General features: G+C 30.3%; 1 protein-coding gene across 1 annotated transcript in view; it reads left to right on the top strand.

Moving 5' to 3' along the window:
- Positions 1-8374: 8374 nt before the first annotated feature.
- The window catches only part of tmprss9 (transmembrane serine protease 9), a 46688-nt gene continuing 36732 nt past the window's right edge, over positions 8375-18330 (top strand). The window contains 4 exon segments of the mRNA XM_072914729.1: positions 8375-8713; positions 15915-15982; positions 16056-16231; positions 16296-16347. Of these exon segments, the coding sequence (XP_072770830.1) occupies positions 8375-8713; positions 15915-15982; positions 16056-16231; positions 16296-16347 (635 nt within the window).

The following is an 18330-nucleotide window of genomic DNA, read 5'->3' as shown; positions in this document are numbered from 1 at the left end:
TCATTGTTGTTCATTTTAAATCAAGATAAAAATATATATATATATATATATATATTACAGGATGTTATTTATGTAGTTTGCTCATTTTCCTCGACTAATGTACTAACATGTGGTTTATTTTGTACATGTGTAGCATCATCTACCAAGAATTGCTATTGCGACATCCAGTGGACACCTTTAGAACTGCTGTTTCTTTCAATCAAAAATTTAAGGTACATTTTTATATTTCGCAAACTCATCCCGCGGGCCGGATAAAACTTGTTCGTGGGCCTGATCCGGCCCTCGGGCCGTACATTTGACACTAAATAGTCCACAGCAGCTGTAACGTAGTTCCACAATAGGCCTGTCCAAGCTATTTTCACTCTGAAAAATAAAATTAGCATTTTGATATGTCATTTTCAAAACCAATACAATGTATATTGCAACCCTGAGGCTCCCCTCTATTTTGATTGATTGATTGAAACTTTTATGAGTAGATTGCACAGTACAGTACATATTCCATACAATTGACCACTAAATGGTAACACCCCAATAAGTTTTTCAACGTGTTTAAGTCGGGGTCCACTTTAATCGATTCATGGTACAAATATATACTATCATCATAATACAGTCATCACACAAGTTAATCATCAAGAGTATATACATTGAATTATTTACATTGTTTACAATAAGTTTGATGAGCCAAAAGTGTCGGAAGCAAGTTACATACCTGCCAACTACTCCGGTTTTCCCGTAATTAGTACGGTTTTCATCAACCTATTCCGGGTTACGGTTGCAGTGATAAAAAATACGGTTTTTCATTAATTAAAAAAAAAAATGTTTTTAAGTTTTATTCACGAAATCGCGTAACAACAATGACAATCGACCCTGCTTCCCGTAACTTCCTCTCGAGCCATTCCGAATGCCATGCGCGAGGCTATTTATAGCACCGCTGCCAAGCACGAGGCCATTGTTTCCAAACGAGCGAACGATCATGGAATCAGCCGGAGAAAAATCGCAAACGAGTCTTAAACCGAAAAGAAAACTGCAGTCATTCCGTGAAGAATATTCAAAAGCCTATCCGGGAATAATTATCCGTTCCAAAAAGGGTGAAAACTACGCGAATTGCACCTTGTGCAGACAAGATTTTTCGATCGGACACGGAGGAATTAGCGATGTAAAAGACCACGTTGGGACAAAAAAACCACAAGTCTTATGCCGTTGCTAGCGATACAAGTGGAAAACTTTCAACGTTTTTCGGATTTTAGCCACAAAAAGGTAATGACACCAATGTTATCTATTGGAATTGTTTAGTACTGTTAAAAGTGTTTATACTATTTATGCTTTCAAGTCCAAGTTGAAGAAATCTTGTTAAATGTTGACAGCATAACTACCAAAATACAGAAGTATGTCCTTCATATTTTTGCAGTGCTATTTCTGTTGAAAAGTTAAAATGATTACATTAGAGATGTGATGTGCCACTTTTCAAGTGTCTGATGGCTTAAATTAATTTTCATTCATTTTTCACATTTTGAATTCTTTTGAAAGGCTTACAAAAAAACGACATTTGAATTGTAATTCCATGCTATTGACAGGACTATTAATTTTAATGAAGTTAGCTTACCATGTTTACAGTATGATAATTGTGATAGAAATGTGAATTTTAGGCACAGAATATTTTTTACAATTGAACAAGGCAGTAGATTATACAAGCTTGGACAGAAAGTTAATAATGACACCAATTGTTTTTTTTAATGGAATTGTTTAGTACTGTTTTACCATTTGTTTACTGTAAAAAGTGTTTATACTTTCAATGAACAAATTGAAGTCTTGTGAAAGGTTGACAGGATAACTGGCATTAACTGTCAAAATAATTTCAAACTATTGAAGTTAGCTTACAGAATAAACATGTCAATCAACCCATATGATTTTTGCTGTAATATTTTTGTTTTGAAAAGTCACTGTGACTGATAGAAAAGTGATGGTTTTAGCAACATTTTAACCTGTCTGAATGCTAATAATCATTTTGCGTCGGGGGGCGAACCTGAACCCCCCACCAGGACTTTGTCCTGGACCTACCGGGGCCTGCGGCCCCTGGACCCTGGCTACTAGGTTTTTCTGATTTCAAAAGTTGGCAGGTATGAAGTTATATTATTTTTACTCTGAACACCTAAATATCTATAGTTTAAGGTCAGATATATTGGTTGCCATCCATCCATCTTCCACTTATCCGAGGTCGGGTTGCGGGGGCAGCAGCCTAAGTAGTGAAGCCCAGACTTCCCTCTCCCCAGCCACTTCGTCCAGCTCCTCCTGGGGGACCCCGAGGCGTTCCCAGGCCAGCCGGGAGACATAGTCTTCCCAACGTGTCCTGGGTCTTCCCCGCGGTTACCATAGCGTTGAAATAAAAATAAATGTTTTATGCCCTTTTTTTGCGCTTTTCATGGCAAAAACCCAAAATATGCCATTTAAAAAAAAAAAATTCTAAATACAATTTTTGCTGTGAAGTAATCAGAGCCTTAAATAGGTCAATTAATTCACATTATTTTTGACTCATTTCTATTTTTTGAACAATCACACTGATATACAGGTAAAAGCCAGTAAATTAGAATATTTTGAAAAACTTGATTTATTTCAGTAATTGCATTCAAAAGGTGTAACTTGTACATTATATTTATTCATTGCACACAGACTGATGCATTCAAATGTTTATTTCATTTAATTTTGATGATTTGAAGTGGCAACAAATGGAAATCCAAAATTCCGTGTGTCACAAAATTAGAATATTACTTAAGGCTAATACAAAAAAGGGATTTTTAGAAATGTTGGCCAACTGAAAAGTATGAAAATGAAAAATATGAGCATGTACAATACTCAATACTTGGTTGGAGCTCCTTTTGCCTCAATTACTGCGTTAATGCGGCGTGGCATGGAGTCGATGAGTTTCTGGCACTGCTCAGGTGTTATGAGAGCCCAGGTTGCTCTGATAGTGGCCTTCAACTCTTCTGCGTTTTTGGGTCTGGCATTCTGCATCTTCCTTTTCACAATACCCCACAGATTTTCTATGGGGCTAAGGTCAGGGGAGTTGGCGGGCCAATTTAGAACAGAAATAACATGGTCCGTAAACCAGGCACGGGTAGATTTTGCGCTGTGTGCAGGCGCCAAGTCTTGTTGGAACTTGAAATCTCCATCTCCATAGAGCAGGTCAGCAGCAGGAAGCATGAAGTGCTCTAAAACTTGCTGGTAGACTGCTGCGTTGACCCTGGATCTCAGGAAACAGAGTGGACCGACACCAGCTGGACTGCTGCTGAGTGGTCCAAAGTCATGTTTTCTGACGAAAGCAAATTTTGCATTTCCTTTGGAAATCGAGGTCCCAGAGTCTGGAGGAAGACAGGAGAGGCACAGGATCCACGTTGCCTGAAGTCTAGTGTAAAGTTTCCACCATCAGTGATGGTTTGGGGTGCCATGTCATCTGCTGGTGTCGGTCCACTCTGTTTCCTGAGATCCAGGGTCAACGCAGCCGTCTACCAGCAAGTTTTAGAGCACTTCATGCTTCCTGCTGCTGACCTGCTCTATGGAGATGGAGATTTCAAGTTCCAACAGGACTTGGCGCCTGCACACAGCGCAAAATCTACCCGTGCCTGGTTTACGGACCATGGTATTTCTGTTCTAAATTGGCCCGCCAACTCCCCTGACCTTAGCCCCATAGAAAATCTGTGGGGTATTGTGAAAAGGAAGATGCAGAATGCCAGACCCAAAAACGCAGAAGAGTTGAAGGCCACTATCAGAGCAACCTGGGCTCTCATAACACCTGAGCAGTGCCAGAAACTCATCGACTCCATGCCACGCCGCATTAACGCAGTAATTGAGGCAAAAGGAGCTCCAACCAAGTATTGAGTATTGTACATGCTCATATTTTTCATTTTCATATTTTTCAGTTGGCCAACATTTCTAAAAATCCCTTTTTTGTATTAGCCTTAAGTAATATTCTAATTTTGTGACACACGGAATTTTGGATTTTCATTTGTTGCCACTTCAAATCATCAAAATTAAATGAAATAAACATTTGAATGCATCAGTCTGTGTGCAATGAATAAATATAATGTACAAGTTACACCTTTTGAATGCAATTACTGAAATAAATCAAGTTTTTCAAAATATTCTAATTTACTGGCTTTTACCTGTATATCTAGACATCAACTTCAGATCCCGCCGTCAATTATGCGTTGTTTTTTTCCGGGCAATGACCGTTTTTAAAGTTAAAAAAACTCCCTGCATGGCAGTTTTGTTGTTATTGCATTATTTTATCGTTATATTACACCTGTTTGCTTCTTGATTCCAGTTGTTGTTTTTATTGTAATAGTTTTTCTACAACCTCAATTGTCACTCAATTGCCATTGACAGCAAAGCGGCTTACTCACGTAAACGTTAGATTATCAGGTGGAGTTTGAGGCCCAACCCTCACTCCACCCTCCTTGTCAAACATCTCACTTCCCACTGTGCACTCAGATTAACACCAGTCTTGTCTGGACTCTACCTTCAACATTTAGCCTCCTGGGTCAGATGACTAGGAACGCTGAGAACAAGGAGGCTCTTTTCACAAAGGTGCGCCAGGTGGGTGTGACCTTAAAGAAACAGTCTAAGCCTTTAGAGGGATGAAGAGGGGAGGAGGGTCTTAGCAGGGATTTCCTCAAGTCAACTGAAAAGGTGAGTTACCTGCAGGCTCAGGTGGTACAAATAGGTGAGCTTGCTTGCGTGTCCGTTCACTGGTCTTTCTGTGCAGGATGATGTCAGCGCACTAAAGGGAAAGAAGGTGAGGGACTTTTCTATGTGGACTCATTGTTTGAATGTAGGTCACATACTATGTACGGTATCATGTCTATTGTTTACATACTATGTACAATATCATGTCTATTGTTTACATACTATGTACAATATCATGTCTATTGTAGGATGTGTGTGTTTACATACTATGTATTACGGTGCAGCTGGATGGTCTCAATTATGATGCATCTCTGCGATTTATTTTCAAAATAAAATGATTTAATAGAATTATGTATTTTATTCCACTTTATTCAAATTATTTTATTTGATTAAATGAAATTAAACATGTTCTTTTATTTCATTGAATAAAATGGAATAAAATACTTAATTCTACTCACTCATTTATGTTTACGACTTAATGTATTTTATTGAACATTTAATAGCATTAAGTATTTTATTAAATAAAATAAATGGAATAAATACAATATTGTATTAAATTGTTTTATTTAAAATTATGCTATTTTTTAATGTAATTTTATTTTCCATTATTATGGTGCAGCTGAAGGGTCTCAAGTATGATACATCTCTGCCATTCATTTTCAAAATAAAATAATTTAATACATTTAAGTAGTTTATTCCACTTTATTCAAATTATTTTATTTGATTAAATGAAATTAAATATGTTCTTTTATAAAATTTTATTTCATTAAATAAAATGGAATAAAAATACTTAATTTTACTCACTCTAATTTATGTATTTTAATGAAAATGTAATAGCATTAAGTATTTTATTCCATTTCATTCAATTTATTTTATTCCATTTTATTAAATAAAGTAAATGAAATAAGTACAATATTCTATTTAATTGTTTTGTTTTAAATTGTGAATATTTTTTTATATATTTATTTTATTTTCAATTATTACGGTGCAGCTGAAGGGTCTCAAGTATGATACGTCTCTGCCATTCATTTTCAAAATAAAATAATTTCATACATTTAAGCAGTTTATTCCACTTTATTCAAATTATTTTATTTGATTAAATGAAATTAAATATGTTCTTTTATTGAATTGTATTTCATTTAATAAAATTACTTAATTTTACTCACTCTAATTTATGTTTACAATTTAATGTATTTTATTGAAAAAATAATAGCATCAAGTATTTTATTCCATCTCATTTAATTTATTTTATTCCATTTATTAAATAAAATAAATGGAATAAATACAATATTCCATTAAATTGTTTTATTTTAAATTATGAATATTTTCTATGTCATTATTTTATTTTCCATTGTTACGGTACAGCTGAAGGGTCTCAATTATGATACGTCTCTGCCATTCCTTTTCAAAATAAAATAATGTAATACATTTAAGTAGTTTATTCTACTTTATTCAAATTATATTATTTGATTAAATGAAATTAAATATGTTCTTTTATTAAATGTTATTTCATTAAATAAAATGGAATAAAAATACTTAATTTTACTCTCTAATTTATGTATTTTAATGAAAATGTAATAGCATTAGGTATTTTGTTCCATTTCATTCAATTTATTTTATTCCATTTTATTAAATAAAGTAAATGAAATAAGTACAATATTCTATTTAATTGTTTTGTTTTAAATTGTGAATATTTTTTTATATATTTATTTTATTTTCAATTATTACGGTGCAGCTGAAGGGTCTCAAGTATGATACGTCTCTGCCATTCATTTTCAAAATAAAATAATTTAATACATTTAAGCAGTTTATTCCACTTTATTCAAATTATTGTATTTTATTAAATGAAATTAAATATGTTCTTTTATTGAATTTTATTTCATTAAATAAAATGGAATAAAAATACTTAATATTACTCACTCTAATTTATGTTTACAATTTAATGTATTTTATTGAAAATGTAATAGCATCAAGTATTTTATTCCATTTCATTTAATTTATTTTATTCCATTTATTAAATAAAATAAATGGAATAAATACAATATTCCATTAAATTGTTTTATTTTAAATTATAAATATTTTCTATGTCATTATTTTATTTTCCATTGTTACGGTACAGCTGAAGGGTCTCAATTATGATACGTCTCTGCCATTCATTTTCAAAATAAAATAATGTAATACATTTAAGTAGTTTATTCCACTTTATTCAAATTATTTTATTTTATTAAATGGAATTAAATATGTTCTTTTATTGAATTTTATTTCATTAAATAAAATGGAATAAAAATACTTAATTTTACTCACTCTAATTTATGTATTTTAATGAAAATGTAATAGCATTAAGTATTTTATTCCATTTCATTCAATTTATTTTATTCCATTTTATTAAATAAAGTAAATGAAATAAGTACAATATTCTATTTAATTGTTTTGTTTTAAATTGTGAATATTTTTTTATATATTTATTTTATTTTCAATTATTACGGTGCAGCTGAAGGGTTTCAAGTATGATACGTCTCTGCCATTCATTTTCAAAATAAAATAATTTAATACATTTAAGCAGTTTATTCCACTTTATTCAAATTATTGTATTTTATTAAATGAAATTAAATATGTTCTTTTATTGAATTTTATTTCATTAAATAAAATGGAATAAAAATACTTAATTGTACTCACTCTAATTTATGTTTACAATTTAATGTATTTTATTGAAAAATTAATAGCATCAAGTATTTTATTCCATTTAATTTATTTTATTCCATTTATTAAATAAAATAAATGGAATAAATACAATATTCCATTAAATTGTTTTATTTTAAATTATGAATATTTTCGATGTCATTTTATTTTCCATTGTTACGGTACAGCTGAAGGGTCTCAATTATAATACGTCTCTGCAATTCATTTTCAAAATAAAATAATTGAATACAATTAAGTATTTTATTCCACTTTATTCAAATTATTTTATTTGATTAAATGAAATTAAATGTTCTTTTTTTTCATTAAATAAAATTGAATAAATTACTTAATTTTACACACTCATTTATGTTTACAATTTAATGTATTTTATTGAAAATGTAATAGCATTAAGTATTTTATTCCATTTCATTTAATTAATTTTATTCCATTAAATAAAATGGAATAAAATACTTAATTTTACACACTCATTTATGTTTACAATTCAATGCATTTTATTGAAAATGTAATAGCATTAAGTATTTTATTCCATTTCATTTAATTTATTTTATTCCATTTTATTAAATACAAAATTGAATTAATACAATATTCTATTAAATTGTTTTATTTTAAATTATGAATATTTTTTATTTAATTATTTTATGTTCCATTATTACGGCGCAGCTGGACGGTCTCAGTTATGATGTGTCTCTGCAATTTATTTTCCAAAATAAAATAATTTAATATAATTAAGTATTTTATTCCATTTTATTCAAATTATTTTATTTGAATAAATAAAAGAAAATGAAATACGTTCTTTATTTATAAATGGAATACATCATTCTATTACATTTATTTTATTGAAAATAAATTACATTTAATAGAATTAAATCAAATGTATTACAATGAAGTAAATACATGGAATAAAATATTTTATATATTTATTGGCGTGTTTATTTGTTTGGAGTCTACTTATCTTCACAGGCTGACCATGTGAGTGGACATCTCCAAGTCCACCATGGATGTGAGGAAGGCTGAAGGAAGTTCGTGGTCCTCTCCAGAACCTTCTCCTGCTCCCTCCTGCTGCACCTGCGCCAGGTGTGCCGTCATCGCTCTGCTCCTCTTCTTCCTCCTCGCTGGAGTCTCCGTGGGACTACTGATAGGTGAGAGGTGTGACCACCAAAAACCTTCACCTACCTAATGACGTCCGTGCTCATGTGTCGGTGCAGCCTACCTGGTGCGGGAGCGCCATACCTTCATGGAGACCGTGGAGCTGAAGGGTCTCACGTACCAGGCGTCTCTGCAGGACCACAACTCAGGTTTCACCATCGTGCTGACGTCTGTGTTGAACACCAAGGTGGGTACTCATTGACTGTATTTATATTATTCACATGTGAATAATGCTGTATAATATACTGTACTTATGTTATTCACATGTGAATAATGCTGTATAATAGACGGTATTTATGTTATTCACATGTGAATAATGCTGTATAATAGACTGTGTTTATGTTATTCACATGTGAATAATGCTGTATAATAGACTGTGTTTATATTATTCACATGTGAATAATGCTGTATAATAGACTATTTATATTATTCACATGTGAATAATGCTGTATAATAGACTGTATTTATATTATTCACATGTGAATAATGCTGTATAATAGACTGTATTTATATTATTCACATGTGAATAATGCTGTATAATAGACTGTTTTTATGTTATTCACATGTGAATAATGCTGTATAATAGACTATACTATTCACATGTGAATAATGCTGTATAATAGACTATTTATATTATTCACATGTGAATAATGCTGTATTATAGACTGTATTTATATTATTCACATGTGAATAATGCTGTATAATAGACTGTATTTATGTTATTCACATGTGAATAATGCTGTATAATAGACGGTATTTATGTTATTCACATGTGAATAATGCTGTATAATAGACTGTGTTTATGTTATTCACATGTAAGTAATGCTGCATAATAGACTGTATTTATGTTATTCACATGTGAATAATGCTGTATAATAGACTATATAATTCACATGTGAATAATGCTGTATAATAGACGGTATTTATGTTATTCACATGTGAATAATGCTGTATAATAGACTGTATTTATATTATTCACATGTGAATAATGCTGTATAATAGACTGTATTTGTATTATTCACATGTGAATAATGCTGTATAATAGACTGTATTTATGTTATTCACATGTGAATAATGCTGTATAATAGAATGTATTTGTATTATTCACATGTGAATAATGCTGTATAATAGACTATATTATTCACATGTGAATAATGCTGTATAATAGACTATATTATTCACATGTGAATAATGCTGTATAATAGACTGTATTTATGTTATTCACATGTGAATAATGCTTTATAATAGACTGTATTTATGTTATTCACATGTGAATAATGCTGTATAATAGACTGTATTTATATTATTCACATGTGGATAATGCTGTATAATAGACTGTATTTATAATATTCACATGTGAATAATGCTGTATAATAGACTATATTATTCACATGTGAATAATGCTGTATAATAGAATGTATTTATGTTATTCACATGTGAATAATGCTGTATAATAGACTGTGTTTATGTTATTCACATGTAAGTAATGCTGCATAATAGACTGTATTTATGTTATTCACATGTGAATAATGCTGTATAATAGACTATATTATTCACATGTGAATAATGCTGTATAATAGACTATTTATATTATTCACATGTGAATAATGCTGTATAATAGACTGTATTTATGTTATTCACATGTGAATAATGCTGTATAATAGACTTTATAATATTCACATGTGAATAATGCTGTATAATAGACTGTATTTATATTATTCACATGTGAATAATGCTGTATAATAGACTGTATTTATGTTATTCACATGTGAATAATGCTGTATAAGACTGTATTTATATTATTCACATGTGAATAATGCTGTATAATAGACTGTATTTATGTTATTCACATGTGAATAATGCTGTATAATAGACTGTATTTATATTATTCACATGTGAATAATGCTGTATAATAGACTATATTATTCACATGTGAATAATGCTGTATAATATAATGTATTTATGTTATTCACATGTGAATAATGCTGTATAATAGACTGTATTTATGTTATTCACATGTGAATAATGCTGTATAATAGACTATATTATTCACATGTGAATAATGCTGTATAATAGACTATTTATATTATTCACATGTGAATAATGCTGTATAATAGACTGTATTTATGTTATTCACATGTGAATAATGCTGTATAATAGACTGTATTTATGTTATTCACATGTGAATAATGCTGTATAATAGACTGTATTTGTATTATTCACATGTGGATAATGCTGTATAATAGACTGTATTTATATTCTTCACATGTGAATAATGCTGTATAATAGACTATATTATTCACATGTGAATAATGCTGTATAATAGACTGTATTTATATTATTCACATGTAAATAATGCTGTATAATAGACTATATTATTCACATGTGAATAATGCTGTATAATAGACTGTATTTATATTATTCACATGTGAATAATGCTGTATAATAGACTGTATTTATGTTATTCACATGTGAATAATGCTGTATAATAGACTGTATTTATGTTATTCACATGTGAATAATGCTGTATAATAGACTATATTATTCACATGTGAATAATGCTGTATAATAGACTGTATTTATGTTATTCACATGTGAATAATGCTGTATAATAGACTATATTATTCACATGTGAATAATGCTGTATAATAGACTATTTATATTATTCACATGTGAATAATGCTGTATAATAGACTATATTATTCACATGTGAATAATGCTGCATAATAGACGGTATTTATGTTATTCACATGTGAATAATGCTGTATAATAGACTGTATTTATATTATTCACATGTGAATAATGCTGTATAATAGACGGTATTTATGTTATTCACATGTGAATAATGCTGTATAATAGACTTGTGTTTGTTATTCACATGTAAGTAATGCTGTATAATAGACTGTATTTATGTTATTCACATGTGAATAATGCTGTATAATAGACTGTGTTTATGTTATTCACATGTGAATAATGCTGTATAATAGACTGTGTTTATATTATTCACATGTGAATAATGCTGTATAATAGACTATTTATATTATTCACATGTGAATAATGCTGTATAATAGACTGTATTTATATTATTCACATGTGAATAATGCTGTATAATAGACTGTATTTATATTATTCACATGTGAATAATGCTGTATAATAGACTGTTTTTATGTTATTCACATGTGAATAATGCTGTATAATAGACTATACTATTCACATGTGAATAATGCTGTATAATAGACTATTTATATTATTCACATGTGAATAATGCTGTATTATAGACTGTATTTATATTATTCACATGTGAATAATGCTGTATAATAGACTGTATTTATGTTATTCACATGTGAATAATGCTGTATAATAGACGGTATTTATGTTATTCACATGTGAATAATGCTGTATAATAGACTGTGTTTATGTTATTCACATGTAAGTAATGCTGCATAATAGACTGTATTTATGTTATTCACATGTGAATAATGCTGTATAATAGACTATATAATTCACATGTGAATAATGCTGTATAATAGACGGTATTTATGTTATTCACATGTGAATAATGCTGTATAATAGACTGTATTTATATTATTCACATGTGAATAATGCTGTATAATAGACTGTATTTGTATTATTCACATGTGAATAATGCTGTATAATAGACTGTATTTATGTTATTCACATGTGAATAATGCTGTATAATAGAATGTATTTGTATTATTCACATGTGAATAATGCTGTATAATAGACTATATTATTCACATGTGAATAATGCTGTATAATAGACTATATTATTCACATGTGAATAATGCTGTATAATAGACTGTATTTATGTTATTCACATGTGAATAATGCTTTATAATAGACTGTATTTATGTTATTCACATGTGAATAATGCTGTATAATAGACTGTATTTATATTATTCACATGTGGATAATGCTGTATAATAGACTGTATTTATAATATTCACATGTGAATAATGCTGTATAATAGACTATATTATTCACATGTGAATAATGCTGTATAATAGAATGTATTTATGTTATTCACATGTGAATAATGCTGTATAATAGACTGTGTTTATGTTATTCACATGTAAGTAATGCTGCATAATAGACTGTATTTATGTTATTCACATGTGAATAATGCTGTATAATAGACTATATTATTCACATGTGAATAATGCTGTATAATAGACTATTTATATTATTCACATGTGAATAATGCTGTATAATAGACTGTATTTATGTTATTCACATGTGAATAATGCTGTATAATAGACTTTATAATATTCACATGTGAATAATGCTGTATAATAGACTGTATTTATATTATTCACATGTGAATAATGCTGTATAATAGACTGTATTTATGTTATTCACATGTGAATAATGCTGTATAAGACTGTATTTATATTATTCACATGTGAATAATGCTGTATAATAGACTGTATTTATGTTATTCACATGTGAATAATGCTGTATAATAGACTGTATTTATATTATTCACATGTGAATAATGCTGTATAATAGACTATATTATTCACATGTGAATAATGCTGTATAATATAATGTATTTATGTTATTCACATGTGAATAATGCTGTATAATAGACTGTATTTATGTTATTCACATGTGAATAATGCTGTATAATAGACTATATTATTCACATGTGAATAATGCTGTATAATAGACTATTTATATTATTCACATGTGAATAATGCTGTATAATAGACTGTATTTATGTTATTCACATGTGAATAATGCTGTATAATAGACTGTATTTATGTTATTCACATGTGAATAATGCTGTATAATAGACTGTATTTGTATTATTCACATGTGGATAATGCTGTATAATAGACTGTATTTATATTCTTCACATGTGAATAATGCTGTATAATAGACTATATTATTCACATGTGAATAATGCTGTATAATAGACTGTATTTATATTATTCACATGTAAATAATGCTGTATAATAGACTATATTATTCACATGTGAATAATGCTGTATAATAGACTGTATTTATATTATTCACATGTGAATAATGCTGTATAATAGACTGTATTTATGTTATTCACATGTGAATAATGCTGTATAATAGACTGTATTTATGTTATTCACATGTGAATAATGCTGTATAATAGACTATATTATTCACATGTGAATAATGCTGTATAATAGACTGTATTTATGTTATTCACATGTGAATAATGCTGTATAATAGACTATATTATTCACATGTGAATAATGCTGTATAATAGACTATTTATATTATTCACATGTGAATAATGCTGTATAATAGACTATATTATTCACATGTGAATAATGCTGCATAATAGACGGTATTTATGTTATTCACATGTGAATAATGCTGTATAATAGACTGTATTTATATTATTCACATGTGAATAATGCTGTATAATAGACGGTATTTATGTTATTCACATGTGAATAATGCTGTATAATAGACTTGTGTTTGTTATTCACATGTAAGTAATGCTGTATAATAGACTGTATTTATGTTATTCACATGTGAATAATGCTGTATAATAGACTGTGTTTATGTTATTCACATGTGAATAATGCTGTATAATAGACTGTATTTGTATTATTCACATGTGAATAATGCTGTATAATAGACTATATTATTCACATGTGAATAATGGTGTATAATAGACTATTTATATTATTCACATGTGAATAATGCTGTATAATAGACTGTATTTATGTTATTCACATGTGAATAATGCTGTATAATAGACTGTATTTATATTATTCACATGTGAATAATGCTGTATAATAGACTATATTATTCACATGTGAATAATGCTGTATAATAGACTATATTATTCACATGTGAATAATGCTGTATAATAGACTGTATTTATGTTATTCACATGTGAATAATGCTGTATAATAGACTGTATTTGTATTATTCACATGTGAATAATGCTGTATAATAGACTATTATTCACATGTGAATAATGCTGTATAATAGACTATTTATATTATTCACATGTGAATAATGCTGTATAATAGACTGTATTTATGTTATTCACATGTGAATAATGCTTTATAATAGACTGTATTTATGTTATTCACATGTGAATAATGCTGTATAATAGACTGTATTTGTATTATTCACATGTGAATAATGCTGTATAATAGACTATTTATATTATTCACATGTGAATAATGCTGTATAATAGACTATTTATGTTATTCACATGTGAATAATGCTGTATAATAGACTGTATTTATGTTATTCACATGTGAATAATGCTGTATAATAGACTGTATTTGTTATTCACATGTGAATAATGCTGTATAATAGACTGTATTTGTATTATTCACATGTGAATAATGCTGTATAATAGACTATATTATTCACATGTGAATAATGCTGTATAATAGACTGTATTTATGTTATTCACATGTGAATAATGCTGTATAATAGACTGTATTTATATTATTCACATGTGAATAATGCTGTATAATAGACTGTATTTATGTTATTCACATGTGAATAATGCTGTATAATAGACTGTATTTGTATTATTCACATGTGAATAATGCTGTATAATAGACTATTATTCACATGTGAATAATGCTGTATAATAGACTATTTATATTATTCACATGTGAATAATGCTGTATAATAGACTGTATTTATGTTATTCACATGTGAATAATGCTTTATAATAGACTGTATTTATGTTATTCACATGTGAATAATGCTGTATAATAGACTGTATTTGTATTATTCACATGTGAATAATGCTGTATAATAGACTATTTATATTATTCACATGTGAATAATGCTGTATAATAGACTATTTATGTTATTCACATGTGAATAATGCTGTATAATAGACTGTATTTATGTTATTCACATGTGAATAATGCTGTATAATAGACTGTATTTATGTTATTCACATGTGAATAATGCTGTATAATAGACTGTATTTGTATTATTCACATGTGAATAATGCTGTATAATAGACTATATTATTCACATGTGAATAATGCTGTATAATAGACTGTATTTATGTTATTCACATGTGAATAATGCTGTATAATAGACTGTATTTATATTATTCACATGTGAATAATGCTGTATAATAGACTGTATTTATATTATTCACATGTGAATAATGCTGTATAATAGACTGTATTTATATCATTCACATGTGAATAATGCTGTATAATAGACTGTATTTATATCATTCACATGTGAATAATGCTGTATAATAGACTGTATTTATATTATTCACATGTGAATAATGCTGTATAATAGACTGTTTTTATATAATTCACATGTAAAAAAATACCTAAGTGTTTATTTAAGTGTTAGCATGCTAACGCTAACATGTGCTTTCACAGATTAAAGATGTTTTCGAGGCCTCATCAGTGTCCCATCAGTATGTGGAATGTAACATCGTAGCTTTTGGGTGAGTTCAACGAGTAAAGACGGGAAAATCGGCGCCGTTTTTGTGGTCAAAGACTGTCGTCTTTTCCCCCCAGCAACGCCAACGGTGAGGTGATGGCAACATTCCGACTGGTCTTCAGCGTCTCCAAAGTCCAGGAGTATTCGGAGAACTTCGTCCAGGACTTGCTGAGGGCGGGCCTCACCTCCGTGATGCACGGGACCCCCCTGGAGGTGCCCGAGTTCGGCCAGATCAACGCCATGGTCTTACTGGGTAGGAAAGCATCGCCACCTGGTGGCCGCGCCGCGCATGGACTTAATCCTTCTCCTTGTGGCAGGCGCCAGCGGGAAGTCCTTCTACGCCATCGGAGATGACACGATGGGTGAGGACCACCTTCTGGAACACACCAAATACCTTCCATTGGTATCACTTCTTCACACAAAGCATCAATATTCTCATTCAGCATAGAAAACCTCAGAAAACACTCAGCTCTCCAAGTAGCACCGTAATGACCAAAACTATAATACAGTAGCATAGTAGGCCTAAGTATTCATTAAAAACAAGGCAAAGGTGCTATTGTCATCAGGCTAGCATGCTAACAGTTAGCGTGCTCACAGTTAACATGTATCAAGTACCAAGTTATATGACTGAGGTGTACGGCTGCAAAATGAGCAAAAAAACATTTAGCATGCTAACAGTTAGCATGTGTCAAGTACCTAGTTATATGACTCTTGGGTGTACGGCTGTAAAATTACCTAAAAAGCATGCTATTGTTAGCAGACTAGCATCCTAACATTAGCATGCTAAACTTTTTAGGTAATTTTACAGCCGTACGTCATACAACTAGGTACTTGACATATGCTAACTGTTAGCATTGTTAGCAGACTAGCATCCTAACATTAGCATGCTAACCTTTTTAGGTAATTTTACAGCCGTACGTCATACAACTAGGTACTTGACATATGCTAACTGTTAGCATTGTTAGCAGACTAGCGTCCTAACATTAGCATGCTAAACTTTTTAGGTAATTTTACAGCCGTACGTCATACAACTAGGTACTTGACATATGCTAACTGTTAGCATTGTTAGCAGACTAGCATCCTAACATTAGCATGCTAAACTTTTTAGGTAATTTTACAGCCGTACGTCATACAACTAGGTACTTGACATATACTAACTGTTAGCATTGTTAGCAGACTAGCATCCTAACATTAGCATGCTAAACTTTTTAGGTAATTTTACAGCCGTACGTCATACAACTAGGTACTTGACATATGCTAACTGTTAGCATTGTTAGCAGACTAGCATCCTAACATTAGCATGCTAACCTTTTTAGGTAATTTTACAGCCGTACGTCATACAACTAGGTACTTGACATATGCTAACTGTTAGCATTGTTAGCAGACTAGCATCCTAACATTAGCATGCTAAACTTTTTAGGTAATTTTACAGCCGTACGTCATACAACTAGGTACTTGACATATGCTAACTGTTAGCATTGTTAGCAGACTAGCATCCTAACATTAGCATGCTAACCTTTTTAGGTAATCTTACAGCCGTACGTCATACAACTAGGTACTTGACATATGCTAACTGTTAGCATTGTTAGCAGACTAGCATCCTAACATTAGCATGCTAAACTTTTTAGGTAATTTTACAGCCGTACGTCATACAACTAGGTACTTGACATATACTAACTGTTAGCATTGTTAGCAGACTAGCATCCTAACATTAGCATGCTAAACTTTTTAGGTAATTTCACAGCCGTACGTCATACAACTAGGTACTTGACATATGCTAACTGTTAGCATTGTTAGCAGACTAGCATCCTAACATTAGCATGCTAAACTTTTTAGGTAATTTTACAGCCGTACGTCATACAACTAGGTACTTGACATACCCGGTATACTAACTGTTAGCATTGTTAGCAGACTAGCATCCTAACATTAGCATGCTAAACTTTTTAGGTAATTTTACAGCCGTACGTCATACAACTAGGTACTTGACATATGCTAACTGTTAGCATTGTTAGCAGACTAGCATCCTAACATTAGCATGCTAAACTTTTTAGGTAATTTTACAGCCGTACACCCAAGAGTCATACAACTAGGTACTTGACATATGCTAACTGTTAGCATTGTTAGCAGACTAGCATCCTAACATTAGCATGCTAACCTTTTTAGGTAATTTTACAGCCGTACACCCAAGAGTCATACAACTAGGTACTTGACATATGCTAACTGTTAGCATTGTTAGCAGACTAGCATCCTAACATTAGCATGCTAAACTTTTTAGGTAATTTTACAGCCGTACACCCAAGAGTCAGACAACTAGGTACTTGACATATGCTAACTGTTAGCATTGCTAGCAGA

Source organism: Nerophis lumbriciformis, linkage group LG14, assembly GCF_033978685.3.
Source record: "Nerophis lumbriciformis linkage group LG14, RoL_Nlum_v2.1, whole genome shotgun sequence".
NCBI classification, from domain to species: Eukaryota; Metazoa; Chordata; class Actinopteri; order Syngnathiformes; family Syngnathidae; genus Nerophis; species Nerophis lumbriciformis.
This window is presented reverse-complemented; position numbering and strand designations above follow the sequence as displayed.